Below are 17,260 nucleotides of genomic sequence, written 5' to 3'. Positions count from 1 at the left end.
GAATTTTTCCGAGTCTGAGAATTGGAAGAGTCAAATTCCTCCACGGACAGCGTGCTGGATACCAGCAAGCCTCCTCTACATTTGGCGCTCACAGATTCACGGAGTCAATTTCTTAGCTTGCCCTGAAAATGTAAAAGTGCTCCAGTGGCCCCTTCTCTGTCTCCCCGTCTGCCCACTCCCACTCATCCTGCATGACTGAAAAGAGCATCCTCATGGAGTGGCAGGCCAGAGTTCTGCTTTGGCTGGCAGTCTCTTGGGGATTGCCTGGTCTCCAGAAGCAGCAAGAGTGGAAGGCTAACAGACACTTTTGTTTTGTTCCCCCCCACAGCTGGTGGCTTCTATCGTCTTTATCAGCTTTGGTGTGATTGCAGCCTTTTGTTGTGCCATAGTTGATGGAGTCTTTGCTGCCAGACACATTGTGAGTATTTTCTGGGTTAAAGTAAATGTGCAATACAGCAAAGTTTCGTTGAGTATGTACTGGATATGTGCTAAGTGCTGTGAGGGGTACAGAAGAAGGAAAAGACAGCATCCCTGCTTCCAGGAGCATACAGTGAAGATGAGGGCACTGATGGACACACAGGCATCTAGAGAACTGGGTCTAAGCTCAGGGTAAAAACTCTAAAAGCCGGAGTGGTTTATCTTGGACTCCAGAGGTCAGGGCAGGCTTCCCAGAGGTCGTAGGGCTGGAGCTAAGCCTTTGACATGTGGGTGATATTCGGAAAGGCAAAGACAAGGTCATTGGGGCCAGGGGAATGGCTTTGAATTGATGTTGGGAGTGAGGAGATAGGGAGAGAGGAGCAGGAAGCCACATGACTTCCTGAGAGCCTTGAAGGTTTCAATAGCTGACCTCTCTCCCCTTCAACAGCAACAAGAGCAGACCATGAGGAGAGAGTCACCTTTTCTCAGATACCTGAACTTTGCTCTCCCTACGACAGTAGTTGGATAGTAGTGATGTGATTGGGGTCCAGAGAAAGCCCCAGAGCTAGAAGCCTCCGCTCAGAGCCCAGTCCTGGAGTTAAGGTGCCAAATACTTCCTACTCTGGAGAAGCTGTGCCTTGAGAAAGGCCATTTTACTCCTGAAACCCAAACCTGGCCTCTTCTCTGGGGAAGCCTGGGATTCAGAGCATTCCCATGTGGCTGTCCACAGGAGCCCTCACCCCTTTTCCAGTGCTTTCCATTTCATACTATTTCAGACTTCTGGCCTAGGGCTGACTTCTCCATTAGGCACAATAGGCACAGTGCCTACAACCCATAGTACTTTCAGCGTCCCATAAAAATACTATCATTTCTTTTCAAATCAGAAGAAAAATGATGAACTTTTAGATTGAAAAAAACTTTCTCATAGAATATAAATATATTTGTCTTTATACCCAATACAGTCATTAGATCTAATTAAAATAAATAAAATATAATTTTCAATATCTTTTAATGGAGAAAGGGCCCACAAAGGCAAAAATGCCTAAGTCCCAGGGAAGTCATAACGTAGCCCTGATCTGGCCCACAGACCGAAATCAAGAGTGAGCTACCACAACTTACTGAGCCCCCAGAACAAACACAAATACTCATTTTATTCCAACTGGACCAACATTAAAAATGAAAACATCTCATGAACTCGCTGGAAATTTCTTGTCTTCTAAAACAATTGAGTTAAAGCAAAATTGTATTATGAGAATTTTCTGTGGATCAGTGATATTATATTCCATTTCAGTCATTGGCTAATAGTGCAGGTCATCCTAAGGGAGTGTCATAGGTATGGTTGGATCTGGAGAAGGATGATTTGCGACATTATTATTTCAATTTCAACTTGTTCTTGGACTTTCCTCCAAGACATAAGGGTCAGTCCCTTGTTTGCCAAGATCAGAGGAACTCACATGGTCAGTGTTGCTACCCAAGCAATTTCTGAAATGATATCTCAGGCGATAATTTCTGGGCAGGGGAAAGTAAGGGGTGTCCAATTTCCTTTCAGGGCCAGGAACATAAATGTAGGACCCTATATCAGACCTATCCCTTCTGATTTCGGTTGAGAGCTGCCATCTTTTTCTTTTTAAAAAGGCAAATGACACGTCACAAACTTGCAACATCCCCAATCCTACCACACTAATATAGCAATTTTTATCATTTTTGCTTGTTACCCTCGGAATGTATACCTTTTCTTGTAGCATGATTGCAGTCACTTATAGTATGCATGCTATTTTGTATTCAACAGGAGTCATCTTAATAACAATAATTCCCTGTTTTTGTGTAGTGCATTTAGCTTTGCAATGTGCCTTCATATCTATTATCTCATTCCAGACCCATAGCAATCCTGTGAGACAAGTAGGCCAGGCATTATTACTCCCATTTGACAGGCAGTATTCACTCTGAGGCAGTCTCCATGGCAACACAGGCCTAGTGGCCAAGAAGCCTACAGTAGATTTTGATGACATCATGAGCTAAAATGGCTTCCTCTTTTTCCCCTCCTCCTCCCACTCCTAATGTTTTTTTAACAGCTTTACTGAGATGTGGTTCACATTCCATATAATTCACCCATTTAAAGTGTACATTCAGTGGTTTTTAGTATATTCATGGTTATGCGCAAATTATCACCACGTCAATTTTAAAAGATTTTCATCATCCCCAAGAGAAGCCCCATACCCTTTAGCTATCACCACCCTATCCCCCAATTCCCCCAGTCCTAAGCAACCACTAATCTACTTTCTTTCTCTATAGATTTCCCTATATTAATTAACATTTCATATTCATGGAATCACATAATATGTGGTCTTTTCCCACCTGACTTCTTTAACTTAGTATAATATTTTCAAGGTTCATCCACGTAGTAGCATGCTTCATTTCTTTTTGTGGCTTAATAATATTCCATTGTATGGATATACCACACTTTATTTGTCCATTCACCAGCTGGTGGACATTTGGGTTATTTCTATCTTTTGGCTATTATGAATAATGCTGCTATAAACATTCATGCACAAGTTTCTGTGTTGACATTTTCATTTTCCTTGGGTATATACCTAGGAGTGGAATTTCTGGTTCATGTGGTAACTATGTTTAACCTTTCAGGAACTGCCAGACAGTTTTCCAAAGTGGCTGCACCATCTTACATTCCCACTGAAAGTGTATGAGGGTTCCAATTTCTCCACATCCTTGCCAATTCTTGTTATTATCTGAGTTTTTCATTCTAGCCATCCTAGTGAATATGAAGTGGTATCTCATTGTGGTTTTGATTTGTTTTTCCTTGGTACTCCTAATGCTTTTGATCACTGGCCTCAGGCAAAGGTGATGGGGAAAAATCCAAGTTATATTTACTGGAAGTTTCCTCTAATGACCACCTACCTGCCTCTGACTCCAGGCCCTCCGTACCTCCTGCAGTTAGCGGCTTGCTGTAGAGCATTTGATTCAGGAGTTTGGGGCAAGGCTGGATGAATCTTTAGGAAAACTTTCTGCTTACATTGTACCTGTTCTAAGACATCTGCCAGTCCTTACTGACACCCAGAGAGTTTTGAGGAAGGAAACTTTATTAATCTATGGTGATATCTGTTGGCTGGTTTAAATGAAAGGCACATTTGGACCCTAGCACCACTTGGATGGGTTAAAACCAGCCTTTTCTGTTGTTGAGGACCTTTAATATCATCTTGTCCTGTCCTTTGGCTTAAGGGCATATGAGCTTCCTCTCAAAACCTACCTTCTTACACATCCCTCTAAATGTATCTTGTTCCTTCTTCCTCTTGTCTCTGATTTCCTTCCTTTCCTCTCTCCCTAATATAGCCATTAACTAGCCGGGAAAGTCACTTTACCTCCTTATACCACAGTTTCTCCTCTTCCAAATGGATATAATAGTAACCTACCTCTCAGGGTTAGCATGAGGAAAATATGAAATAATGGGTATGAAATGCCCTAAGAGGGTAGACACTCAACATAAGGCAATTTCCATTTCCAGCCCTTCACTCCAACGTTGGTAGCCCTTTAGATTAAAAAGGTTCTGAACCCTGGCTGAGTGACCTTTTCCTACCTCCCACTTGCACGGGTGTGTTCCTCCTCTGGGATCTTAATGCAGACCAGTAGCTAGAGGCAGCAAATGGGCAACCATCACACATGTCTGTCTTCATTTAGGGCAGTTGGTGACCGGATGCTTTTTGCAGAACCAGGAGGTCAGGAGAGCTATGACCAGCACGTCAAGCCTCCCTTTCCTCAGGATAAAAATGACTTCTGTCATTCCCCAAACGTAGAAAATAAACTTTGCCGGGTGTGAACATGAGAACCCTCATTCCTTTCCAACCTGACTCCAGGCTAAGCCAATAGGGCAATGTACTTTCAGAACATTGAGCAGCCAGGAGGTTCATGTAGAAGCAGATGATAGAAAGTTTTAGGTCCTTGATGGGGCAGCAGGCTGGGAGGCAGGAGGCATTCGGGTGCCAGGTAGAGGAGATGCTGAATCCCATGTGCGGGGAAAAAGCAGCCACTAGGATTATTGGAAGTGGCGGAGAAGTGGAGGCAGGAGGGAGGGGGGCAATAGGTAAACTCCTTCTGCCAGGGTGCCTTGGTCAAACCCCTAAGGTCAGTTTGCATAAACTGCTTGTCCTGCCCTAACCTGCTTTTTGGCTGAAGCCCTCTACCGCTTGGGGGATGTTTAGTGTCACCCTGAGAGCGAACAACATCCCCTGCCTGCAAGCTTCCAGGTAGCACTGGCTTCTGTCTGTCTGTTCTACCCCAACCCCCCGGCCTGCGAGCTCCCTCACCAGGAAGCTGGCCAAGCCAGCAGGGTAAATCAACTGTCCTTGAGCCCCATGTTAGTTTTCTGGGCTTTAGCAGTATTTTTGGAGTTCACTGTCTATCTCATCTGCATAATTGAGTGAAAATGGCTCATAGTTGAGTTAAAATCTCAGTAGTTGCCTATCCCCCTGGGGCTTGCTTCCTCAGGCTTTCTTCCTTCTGGAAAAGCTGTAGCAATGACAGCAGGGAGTACACGTCAGCCAGCCCTGGCCCTGTCCCCAGGTGATAATGAGACCTCATTGTTGGAGCTGGGCTCCCTCTATATGGGAGTGCGATGTTGCCATAACCTGGAATTTTGAATCGTGTTCCCTGGGGACTCTGCAAGAAGACAAAGACTAGAAATAAAAGAAAACCAGAGAGGAAATTTCAAGAAACCTATTTCTCAATCAATTTCCTAATTTCTCATAACCAAGTTGCCCAATAGAAAGCAGTTATTAGAACATTTTTATCTGATCCTCACATTTGCAGGCTCCCTAGGTGGGCAACTTTCAGAAATTAACCCAACTTACTGCCTGCTCTGGTGTGTGTGTGTGTGTGTGTGTGTGTGTGTGTGTGTGTGTTCAAATCTTTTATTACCAAGCAGAGCACTTGCTGCTTTATTTCCCAAGGCCAAAACCCCTTCGGTTTGGTGTTTCCCTTTCCAGGATCTGAAACCACTCTACGCTAACCGGTGCCACTATGTCCCCAAGACATCCCAGAAGGAAGCTGAGGAGGTGAGCCAGAATGAGGCTGCATGTCTTACCTTTCGGGAAAATCTACTATTCTGCCTGAAACTCCCTTTCTTTTACTCCTTTTCATGCGCCTAAGGCTTGCTGCTAGGTATCTGTAGTTGATTTCTTCAGTAGGTCAGAGCACAGGCCATGGTCATAGGTTGGAACTTCATGAGGCCTAATCAGATTTACTTTGTTCTGTGGCCACAGGCTGCCCCTCTGACCCCAGCAGGCAGCCTCTCAGTGTGTGGCTTTGATCCCAAGAGGGACAAATGAGAGTGCAGAGGCCACAAGGCAGGCCCCTCCCCTGTCTCTGTGCCTGATGGTTCAGTTGCCTGGGCTCAGTGCCCAGCTGGAAGAAAAGTGGGAGCCCCACCAAGGCAGTAGGCCGGGACAAGGGAGGCAGAGCCTGAGCCCCACATGCAGGAGGGATCAGGAAGCCAAATGAAGGTAGTTGAGAAGTTACCATTGGTCCACTTGGAGGCTCTGGGGAGGCTCGGACTGCCAGCCTGGCCCCTCTCATGACACCTCAATGAGGCCAGTGTGATATTGCTTGAGGGGGCACATGAAAGCATCTCGCTCCCACCCCACACAGTTCTCCTTGTGTTCTGTTTCACCTCATGCAGAACGAGAGGCAGTGGGCAGTGAGGTGAAGCACGGCTGCAGGTGCTTTCGGAGAGCTTTCATTTCAGTACACAATAATCCCTCCCCAACCCAGAGATCCCTTTACTATGAAACTTTACTGTGTGCTTCTGGGAACCTTGACAATTTGGTACTCTATTAACCTCAGGTTGAAAGTTACCCCTCCACCCCTGAGAATAGTTAGAAAAATGGTAAACTTGTGATTGGGAGAAAAGAGAGGCAAGTGGATATAAAATGGCCTCTGCATTGCACAACTTCAGGGGAAGCCGTTCTACAGAAACTATAACGTGAATGGTGCCCTTGGAGTTAGGCAGAGCGATGGCCCTACTCCCAAGGCATCGGAACGAATGCTTCTACTATGGCTCTGCCATCCACTTACCCTCTTTCTCTTTCCCCAGTCACAAACTTACCATTTTTCTAGCTATCCTTGGGTTAGGAGGGAGGGGTAGAAACGTGTGTGCACCAAAGGCAGTCAGTATTTGGATGAATGAGGCAATATAGAAAAAAGTGCCTGTTTACCATGAATATTCTCTACGACACAGCAAAACAAATTTACAAGCACTTCATTGCATCCATATGGGGAAGAGAGCGTAGAAAATTTCTTACAAGTAAAAGATGGTAAATGGAAACTAATCTAAAAATATTTTTGCAAACTCAAGATGAGTAAAATGTCATTGCTATTCTCTTGAATTTCGTCTTGATCGCTTTCTTGTGTTAACTTGGTGACTGTAAAAATATTAATGACTTCCATAGGTTCACTTGTAACCCTGGTCCCCCTAACCCTATTTTTCCTGTATAAGGTCATAAGTTCCTCAACCAAAAATTCTCCTTCCGCGAGGGTTATGAGGAACCTTACCCAGGCAGCTAGAGAGGTACTATTGTACTTCAGAGTGCATGTGATGGTCCCTCTGTCTTCCTTCCCACCTGAGCCCTTTTCTTCCTGTGCCCAGATTCCCCTTCCCCTCGTATCCTTATTTCCTACCATCCATTGTTCTTCCGTCCGTCCTTCCATCCATCCTTCCACCTCTCCATCTCCACCTTTCAGGGATGGGGCACTGAGGGTTGCAGCTGAGGCGGGACGCAAGCCCAGCTACACAGTGACTTGACTCATGCACAAGATCAGCCAGCCCCTGCCCAGCCCCATCCCTCTCATGCGTTGGTGTGTTCATTTCACAGCCATCCTTACTGTCTCCATCAGTCACTAACTCACATTTGCAGTCCCAGAGGGTCCTGCCTCCCATTCCAGTGCCAGCTAATTTCCGCACTGTTGTGTGCCCTCAGGTGAACTGCCCTCACCTCAGTCGTGGATTCTGCACACCTCGCATTCGGGGAAACACTTGCTTCTGCTGTGACCTCTACAACTGCGGCAAGTAAGTGCTGAACCCGCAGACACGAGAATAGTGGTTTGATCACAATAGGCACTAGAAGGGCTAGGATAGGGGAAGGGTACAGGGTAGGGATCAGAGAAGTAGAAGACATTGGTCTGTCAACAGATTTCAGCTAACATGCATTACCTGCCTTCTCTGTGTCAGGCATCATGCTAAGTGCTTTCAAATATTTGATCTCATTTAATTCTTACCTATGATGTATGTAGAATTATTATCCTCATTTTACAGATGATGAAAGTGAGGCTCAGAGGAAACAGAAAACTAGCACAGGGTACACAGAACTTGAAAATGGTAGAGGTAGGGTTCAAACCCAGTTCTCTCTAAGTCCAAGTTCAACAACATTTAACAAATAGATAGGTATTGAGCACTTTTTCTGTGCCTGGCCCTGTTCTAGACACTGGAGATTCAGCAGCAAACAAAACAAAAGTTCTTGCCCTCACACAGCTTATATTTTATTAGGGAAGGCAGAAAATAAACACATGAATATATAATTTGCCAATTGTTGATCAAAGCTCTGAAAAAAAATGAAGTGAAAAAGATAGATAGTGCCAAGGTGAGGAATGTGTATGCTATGTTAGATAGAGTAGCTTGGGAAGGCCTCTTTGAGGAAGTGACATTTGTGCAGAGACCTGAATGATGTGAGAGGGCAACCCAAGTAGATACTTGGGGAAAGAGTGTTTCAAGCAGAGGGAATAGCAAGTGCAAAGGCCCTGAGGCAGGAGCAGGCTTGGTGCTAGTTCTGCTACAACCACTCTGGCTCTCTGCCCTCTAATTGTTAAAATGTCATTTATTCTTTCTTTCAAAACATATTTAGGTACTAGGAATACAGAGATTACTGCTGAGGAGCTCATAGACTAGTAGGGAAGACAGACTTGAACAATTGATTGCAATACAGTGTGATAAATGCGGTGGGGAACCAGTGGATATACTGGGGACACTGGCGACTCAAATGACTGAAAGTCAGAATTGCTGGAGGAACAGTGTCAAGGAGGAGGTGATGTGGGAGCTGAAACTTAAAGGATAAGTGGGGAGTTAGGAAACAAATTGAAAGGGCATGGAGGTGGGGAGGGTATTCCCAGCTGTTGTGAGGTGGGCGTAGTTATATAAAGGGGTAGTTATACAAGGTAGTAGGAGCTGAGGCAGAGCTGTAGTCACAGGTCAGATCATGGAGGGCTCACTGGCCATAGGAATGCCTTTGGACTTGACCCAGTAAGAAGTTGGGAGCCACTGAAGGGTATAGCATGGAAGCTGGATTTGAGAGTGGTTAGAGACTGGAGGCAGCTGGGGGACCACTGTAAGAGTCCAGGCCAAAGAGGATGAAGCCTAGATTAATTTGGTTTGGGGACAATAGAAAGCAAGGAATACCTTTAAGAGCAATTTAAAAGGTGGAATCAACAGTCATGCGTCACAGAGCAGGTGATGCAGAGCATAAGTGAACAGCCCTGCCTGTGGGATGTGTCAGCCAATGCCTGCTCGTGCACATGTTTTCTTTAGACTCTCAGTGCGGGAGTGCTGAGGGCCAGGAGACGGAGGGAGGACGGGAGGAGTTGGTAGAAGGGCCTGGATGGAGCTAGACGGAAAGGGGTTAGATGGATACGGCCCCCTCCTCACCCACTCTCCCTACTCTCAGTATTAGGGATCCTCTGGTTTGAGGATTAAGACCTGACTGTAGGCAGGGAGGAAAGGAGTGGGAACTCACACCAGTCCTTTACCTTCTTCGCTAGCACCAGTCTCATTTCTTGAAAAGGTCTGGCAGCGGAGGAAGTCAACTTAAAGACTCAAATGAGATTTGGGGATTATCTGGGAGGTTCAATTATTCATGTTGTAATAATAACTAACACTTGTAAAGGACTTCCCTCCTTAGCAGCAGTGACTGAGAGCTGGCTGTAATTGCACTTCCTGAGCCCATCCTTCCAAAATGATCAAAGGAATGTAAAATAGGTCCTAGGGGAATTAGGGTTATTTTGCTATCTTTCCTCTTGCCTCCCCTTATTCCTCCCTCCCCTGCTCTGTCTTTCCCTCTCTTTTTACCTCCCCTCTCCTCTTGACATGGTCCTCCATTCTTCTTACTGCTCTCCCGCCTCCTCTGGCCTGCTCCCCTCTCCTTTCCCATTTCATGGCCTCCTGGGGCGGGAGCTGGGAGCTGGCCAGAAACAGGCCTGAGATCAGAGAAGGAGAGAGGAGGCTCGCTGAGAGGGCTAAGTGATTCCTTACAAACACACCTTCTCTCTGCAATTAGGTATGTTTCTGAAGGTTTGAACAAACTATATCCTACTTTAAATTCCATTTAGCTGAGCCCTCAGGTGAATGTTTTTCTGAAAGTGGAGACTCAAGCCCAATTTATCTTCCTGTCAATCTGAACTTCATAACTGACTTTCTTCTTTTCTTAAAGCAAGTTATGCCAGTATTGTCTTCAAGGCTCTAAAGGAATTTTATGATGTGCTGTGCTAAACTCTGGGCTCCCTAAAGGCAGCGAACATGACTTAATCTTATCTATATCCCAAGGCCCCAGCACAGGACTGGGCATGAGTAAAGACCTGATGAAAAGGGAGTAACATTTGTTGAAAAGGAACAAAAAGAGGAACATCCTTTTTACCAGGAAAATAAAATATTGGACTAGGCAACTAAGAGGGGTCATGGGGACACTGACCCTAAAGATCTTCAAGCCTGGAAAAGTTTCTTGCGTACCTGATGCTTGGAGGCCAGCCCTGGGCAGCAAGCAAGGCTGTTCCCAAGTCTGTAGTGCTAAGATTCAAGGGCAAAGCCACTTGAGCTTTTCATCAGGAAACAATCCCATTAAGTCATAAACCAAGGCCGTGAGACTTAAAAGGCGACAATCCTACAATAGAGGGAAAAGATTTTCCTTGACCCGAGGCTTTTTCCAGCCGGCACCGGAGAGACCTAAACTCCAGGCCTAAATATAGCTAGCAACAAGCTTTCTGAGGCACAGAGACTTTAATTTTGCCGAATGCATATTTGTTTTCCTCACACGAAGCCTATTTTTAATCAATTGCCAGCTCCTCCAGTCCATTTCCTGGAAAGGAGGCCAAGAAAAAAAAAAGTGGGAACAAAAACATCAGGCAGTCATTTGTACAGTGCTACGGAAACAGAGCTTCTACTGTCCCCACAAACCCGCAGACCTTCTTTGACGTCAGGGACAGTGAGGTTTTAATGCCGAACTTAGATGATTCCATTTAGCCTTGTGCAGGAAGGTGGCTTTCTCGAGGACACAGCTCCTCAGCAGCTGCCTTTCAGAGTACTTCACTCAGCTTTGAGAGGTCAAGTCAATATCACTGGTTTTCAGTGTGTGACCTAAAGGAAATGAAAGGAAATGGGAGGTGGTTTGTGAACTGCTTCAGCTGGTAATAAAATGAAAGATGATAGCTTACTTTCATTCATTCCTCCCTTTGGCAAACTTTTATTGAGCTCCCACTATGTGCCAGGGACTGTTCTAGAAGAATAGGTATCAATAAAACATAATTTTGCCCTTAAGGAATTCAGTTTACCAGGGGGGGATTGTGGGGAGGGGGTTTTAGACTGATACACAGAATACATATAGTGAGAGAGATGTACACAGAGGTTGTCCATTGCCACTGCCTGTCCACCAAGAGTTGGTGAATGGTTCCAGGCCCCTACTGAAAAGCAGAAGGATGCCCTTCTGCCTTATTCAAGATCTGTTACCTCCTACTTTGTTAATGGGGACTGAAACACAGAAAGGTTATCTGTTTCTCCAGGCACACCCAGTAAGTTGAGAGCAAGGGGGTGAAAGCCCATATTGGGTAATCAATCTCATGATCAATGCAATGATCAGTCTTTGAACTCAATTACTCATTCACCAAGTATCTATTGATGACCTATAATGTTTCTACCACTGTACTAGGTAGTGAGGGAGACATAAAAGAAGTATAAGAGATGACCCTTGCCCTTAGGAAGTTACAATTAGACAGAGACATCATGTCCGCCTTCGCCTTGGTCGTAGCTTCAGCACCCAGCACTGTACTCAGCTTTGAGTAGGCACTCAGTAAACATTGGATTAAATAAATTACTGAATTATTGACATACAAAGTGCCAAACTAAGAAGAACAAACTGTCTGAGGCTGTGGGAGTCCAGGGGAAAGCTAATGAATGGGCACTGGAGTCCCTGAAGAAGGCAGTAGAGAGGTGAGTATTGAAGCTTTGAGCAGTGGGAGAGATTAGGACAGGCAGAAAACAGAAGGCAGTATCTTCCATGCAGGGAGAGAAATCTGGGCAAAGATTTGGAATAAGTACCTAGCACGGCCAATGTGGGGCTTCTGAGGACTGCAGCCTAGTTGAAATGTGGAGTCCATTTTGGAGTCAGATTATGACAGACTGAGGAATTTGGACACTTTTCCCAGAAGGTAATGGGGAGCCATTGAAGGGTTTTGATTAAATGAATGACTTAGTTTTAAAAATATGTTAGGAAGCTTAATTAGGCAATGGTGGGGTCTGGCAGGAGGGCCCTGCAGTCATGGAGGCTTGAGGGTGGGAGCAGTGAGAATGCTAAAGATGGAGTTTCAGAGGAAGCTCTGCCCAGAGACTGAACCAAATGGAATCATGAATCTCAAACAGAAACAAACCGCATTAATTTGCTAAGCCCTAAACCAGATTTAAGTATGAGCATTCTTTTGCTTCACACTTCAGTAAAAAGTATTTCAATAGCTGCTGAACCTGCTCAAACGGAAACCAAACGTATATTCTCTACAATTACTGAGTATTTTAAACAAACTACTAACCTATCTCCATGGTGTGGTCTGTGACAGTAAAGCATTAATGCCTTTAAGAACAAGATTCAAGGGTTTGAATCATGTCCAGAGACTAGCTCTTAGAAGGGAAAAAAATATAGCTACAAGTTTTGCTGGGGGCTCTTATAATGTGCTGGAGTACTGCTTTCATGCATTCTCTCATTAAATCCTCCAGGCTCAGAGAGGTTAAGAAAGTTACTCAGAGTCAGTCAGCAAATAAGTGACAGAGCCGGAGTTCAAATGCAGTACAACTCCAGAGTCTGCTATGCCATACCGCCTAGCCATATGTACTACTAGCCTGTCTTCAGTGAATTAGGAGGTAGGCAAAGATAATTTGAGGAAGTCAGAAGCTGACTCTCAAGCCTCTCCTGTGCCCCTGCAATCCCACACTCACCCCTGCACACAGGCCTCCCCTTTTCAGGGGATAGTCTTTGTACAGCTGGGCCGTTTTTTTGGGCAGTAAGTTATCTGGGCATCCTCCCTGCACCATCCCCAGGACTGAGTACAGTGCCCACTAATAGGAGACAATGTATGCTTGTGGGTGGTCTCTTCAGCTATGTTCTTGAAAATACTGAAATCCCATTCAAATTCTGATGAATTGAAACACCTTTAAAATTCTACTATGGAAGCTTACTATTTAAAACAATGGGTCTCCAATATCAGTGAGCTTGTTAACACAGATTCTACAGCCTCCCCCCAAGAGATTCTGCCAGATTCAGTAGGACTGGGGCTGGGCCTAGGAATCTGCATGTTTAACATCTCTTTCTCAAAGGTGAATACACACACACAGAGACACCCACAGGCACACAAATAATACACTGAACATACAGGCAGTCACGCATACACACAAACACAGGTGATTCTGATGCAGTCTGTCCTGTAACCACACTGATTGCAATTCCTTAAAGAAACACTGATTTTAAAGGATCCTAAGAGAAATCCATCTGTGAGGTTTAAAAGTCTTTCTTGTGTGAATAATTCCTCCCTGATTCATTTTGGAGGTTCACTTTTTTTTTTTTGAGGAACATTAGCCCTGAGCTAACTGCTGCCAATCCTCCTCTTCTTGCTGAGGAAGACTGGCCCTGAGCTAACATCCGTGTCCATCTTCCTCTACTTTATATGTGGGATGGCTATCACAGCATGGCTTGCCAAGCAGTGCCATGTCCGCACCCGGGATCTGAACCGGTGAACCCTGGGCCGCCGAAGCGGACAGTGCACACTTAACTGCCGCACCACCAGGCCGGTTCCTGGAGGTTAACTTTTAATTTTTCTCTTTTTCATTTCAGTGTTCTTATAGCAGGGGAGTCACATGTAATAACCATCCTGATGCCAGGGTATTTGGTTGTGACTTTAGTTTTAAGAATCGCAGTGTTTGAGATTCATTATAGATTCCAGGGGCGAACTTGTAAACTAGTTTGCAACATCCTGGAGGACAGGAACTTTCATGTAATTCAACAGGTATTTATGTAGCACCAACTATGTGTCAGGCCCAACAGTGAACAAAACGAATCAAGTCGCTGTCCTCACAGAGCTCACATTCAAGTTGGGGAGATAGACAGTAATGAAGCAGACACATTAGTAAGGAATGAGTGCTACAGAAGAATTAAAGAAAGGAAATGTGTTAGTCAGCTTGGGCTGCCATAACAAAATACCATAGACTGGGTGGCTTAAACAACAGGCATTTATTTTCTCATAATTCTGGAAACAGGAAGTCTGAGATCGAACTGCCAGCATAGTCGAGTTCTGGGGAGGGCTCTCTCCTTGGCTTGCAGACGGCCACCTTCTTGCTGTGTGCTCACGTGGCCTTTCCTCAGTGTGCAGTATGGAGAGAGAGATCTCGCGCTCTCTCTTCCCCTTTTTATAATGCCACCAATCTTGTCAGATTAGGGCCCCACCCTTATGACCTCATTTTACCTTAATTACCTCCTAAAAGTCCTTCTCCAAATTCAGTCACACTGGGAGTTGGGGCTTCAACATATGAATTTTGGAGGGGGACATAATTCAATCCATAGCAAGCAATGTGATAGAGAGTGACTGGGCTGGGTAGGAGGGGAAGGTGTCTTTGGACAGAGTGGCCATGGAAGGCCTCTCTGAGGAGGTGATATTCGGGTTTTGTGCAGCAACTCAGCTTAGATCTTTATTGGGACATTGTTTTTTGTTTGTTTGTTGTTGTGTTGTGTTTTGTTTTGAAAGAGGAAACACTGAAATCTTTGAAGCCTGAATTTAGATCCCAGCTCTACCACTTATGACCTGAGCAAGTTCCTAACCGCTCTGTGCTTTAGGTTTTTCATCTATAGAACAGGAATGGTGATAGTACCAAGCTCACAGGCTACTGTAAGGATTTGCAGTACTGTCTAATAGAACTTTCTGTGACAACGGAAATAGTCTGTAATCTGCTCTGTCCAGTACAGTAACCAGCCACTAGTGGGGCCCTTAGAAGTGTGGCTGTTGAGCACTTAACATGTTGCTGGTGAGACTGAAGAACTGAATTTTTTAAATTTTTCTTAATTTGAATTAATTTAAATTTAAATAGCCACATGTGACTAGTAGCTACCCTATTAGACAGTGCAGATTTAATGAATTCATATATGTAAAATGATGCTGTGCCTAGCACACAGCAAGTGTCAATAAATGTTATCTGGGATTAGTGTTAGTGATGATGTGTTTCTCTGGTAGGTAGGAGCGGTTTTCTTTTTTTTGATAAAGAGCAATCACACTTTGATTTATTGTAGTGTCTTGCTCCCCGAGCACATTCATGGCTATGATGTCCCTTATGATAGCTCCCCACCTGCCAATCTTTTTGCTGAGTTGCATGGTAGCCAAAGCCCTAGGGGACAGCCTGCTCCCTGGGGACTGACTAGAGTGTGCTTCTCCCTGTCCAGCCGTGTGGAGATCACTGGTGGGTACTACGAGTACATCGATGTCAGCAGCTGCCAGGATATCATCCACCTCTACCACCTGCTCTGGTCTGCCACCATCCTCAACATCGTTGGGCTGTTCCTGGGCATCATCACTGCCGCTGTCCTTGGAGGCTTTAAGGATATGGTAAGGAATGAACTGATCTTCCATTCCACACAGGCCCCTATCTGGAGCCTGGTCAAGGCTAGGAGGTTGGGAGCAATGGGGACCCATGTTGTGAAGGGAAGAATCAGAAGCAATTGCTTCAAGAGTGTAGCTGCCTTCAAATATCTCAAGTTGAGGGAGCCAGGTCATACCATCAGTCTGCAAATATTTCTTGTTACCATGGGTTGCCTGTGTTCTTGTGGCACGTTCTAGGGGCGCGTTGGGGAGGGAGAAGTGTTCTCAATTCTCCTGTTCACACTGGTTATGTAAACGTAGCCTTTCATTCTCCCCACTCCCTTTTAGGAGAAACCTTTTTCCCTAACAGACTTTGGGAGAAATGGAAAGAAAGAGGGTTTTTAGCTACAAGTAAGAGTAATGCTATTCTCCCTCTCCCTAGGAATTCCATCCTGGAGTTTCTCCAGAAAGAGCATCTGGACTCTTTTTTTTCTGCATTTGAAGGGCCACTTCTAGGCTAAGCTTGCCAGGTCTTGGCCTCAACCTCCACCTCAGTATCAGCCTCCCCGCGTTCCCTATCCTCCCTTTCAACTCTTCCGTATTCATGTGTGTTTGTGAAGGCACACCAGGACTCAGCACCCAGTAGGTGCTCCATAATAGTGGGCTCCTTTTTTCTTTTGCTTTTAAAGCATTTCTAAGTATTTATTTGCTTATTTAATAAACCTTGAACTCAAATTATGGAGATAATAGCTTTAGAGCTCCCGTTGTCAACCTGGCTTCCTAATAGAATAGAGTCACCTGAGGTGCTTAAGAAAACCTGGGCCCCTCCTCCACAAAGTCTGACGTAATTGGTCTAAGTTGAAGCCCCGGTGATTCTGATCTGCAGCCAGGGGTGAGTACCACTGCTTTAAAGGAATGTCCCACATGTGTTTAGGGAATTATTTTGTGCCTTAAAGGGGTTTTCCTTTGACCCTAGAAATGAGGCAGATATCCCCTAGGCCCTTGGCTGTTTCTGTCCCATTTTGAGGTCCCTGAGGAACAGAAACCTGAAAGGCAGTTTGTAATTTGACCCTGGACTGTCAAAAGGGTTAGTGATGGAAAGTGAAAGGTGGGGCAGGACAGGGGTAAAAAAACTCTGCAGTTTCGGGCAGCAAGTCCCCAGCAGAACCTGGCTGACTGGAAGTATTGAGTGTTCCTGCTGGTGAACCCAAGCCCAGAGAAATCCTTCCCTGCTCACACCCAGTCTGTCTGTCTGTCTCTTTTTCTCTCCTTCCCTCATACACGGATTTCTCATTCTCTTGCCCCTCCTCTCACTCTGGAAAGCCCAAGCACTGAGGAGTGACGGAAGCATCAACATAGGTGGGGCCTTCAGAGGGAGAAGGATTTCCTGTAAGTTTGGGCCTGAGGGAGCTTTGGGGTGAGAGAGCTTTGGAAAAACTGTTTCTGGGTTGGGGCTTCTTTGTAGAAAAGAATGCCCTTTGTTCTTGGAGATGTTCCCCAGGGGGCAGGTGAAAGCAGAGGCAATGTGTAGCATCTGACCCACTCTGGCTGGAAGAGAAGCTCCCAGGTTGGCCAGTTGAGGAGACGGGACATCAGGACAGGTGTTAAGAGTTCTCTGAATTGTTCTAGAGCTTTCAGATTTGGGTGGCAGAGCTACCCTGATGCACACATGGAGTGGGTAGTGGCTACTTGGTAGGCTCCGTGGGGTTCCTGCAAGGACCTTTGTCAAGAATCAGTTGACCATTGATGTGTAAGTTTATTTCTGGACTCTTAATTCCACTGTGACCTTTGATCTCTATGGGAAAATGGGGTCTGTTAATGATCTGTTGCGAGAGGTGACAGTAATGGCCTTTTACTCTCTATAAAGGGCTTTTCACTCCTCACCAGTACTACTACCTTGTGAGGTAAGTATTACTGCCCCCACTTAACAGATGAGGAAACAGGCCAGCAGAGGTCAAGTCACTTGCCCAGA

At 45.3% G+C, this 17,260-nt stretch overlaps 2 protein-coding genes across 11 annotated transcripts in view; one reads left to right on the top strand and one right to left on the bottom strand.

Annotated features, from left to right (window-relative positions):
- Positions 1-17,260, top strand: part of TMEM255A (transmembrane protein 255A) — a 105,309-nt gene that overhangs the window by 77,709 nt on the left and 10,340 nt on the right. For 5 of the 9 annotated variants that reach the window (XM_070502386.1, XM_070502383.1, XM_070502387.1 and 2 more), the window contains 5 exons: positions 329-418; positions 5,412-5,480; positions 6,920-6,991; positions 7,401-7,489; positions 15,153-15,315. In XM_070502386.1, the coding sequence (XP_070358487.1) occupies positions 329-418; positions 5,412-5,480; positions 6,920-6,991; positions 7,401-7,489; positions 15,153-15,315 (483 nt within the window). The remainder of the gene's footprint in view (positions 1-328; positions 419-5,411; positions 5,481-6,919; positions 6,992-7,400; positions 7,490-15,152; positions 15,316-17,260) is intronic. The other 4 variants (XM_070502384.1, XM_014831355.3, XM_070502385.1 and 1 more) reach the window with 2 other exon arrangements.
- The window catches only part of ZBTB33 (zinc finger and BTB domain containing 33), a 35,499-nt gene continuing 25,742 nt past the window's right edge, over positions 7,504-17,260 (bottom strand). For both annotated transcript variants that reach the window (XM_044764273.2, XM_070502382.1), the window contains exon 3: positions 7,504-10,819. In XM_044764273.2, the coding sequence (XP_044620208.1) occupies positions 10,808-10,819 (12 nt within the window). In that variant the 3' untranslated portion in view covers positions 7,504-10,807. The remainder of the gene's footprint in view (positions 10,820-17,260) is intronic.

This window comes from Equus asinus, chromosome X, assembly GCF_041296235.1.
Source record: "Equus asinus isolate D_3611 breed Donkey chromosome X, EquAss-T2T_v2, whole genome shotgun sequence".
Lineage (NCBI taxonomy): Eukaryota > Metazoa > Chordata > Mammalia > Perissodactyla > Equidae > Equus > Equus asinus.
The sequence above is the reverse complement of the archived record's forward strand: the minus strand, read 5'-3'. Positions and strand labels throughout refer to the sequence as shown.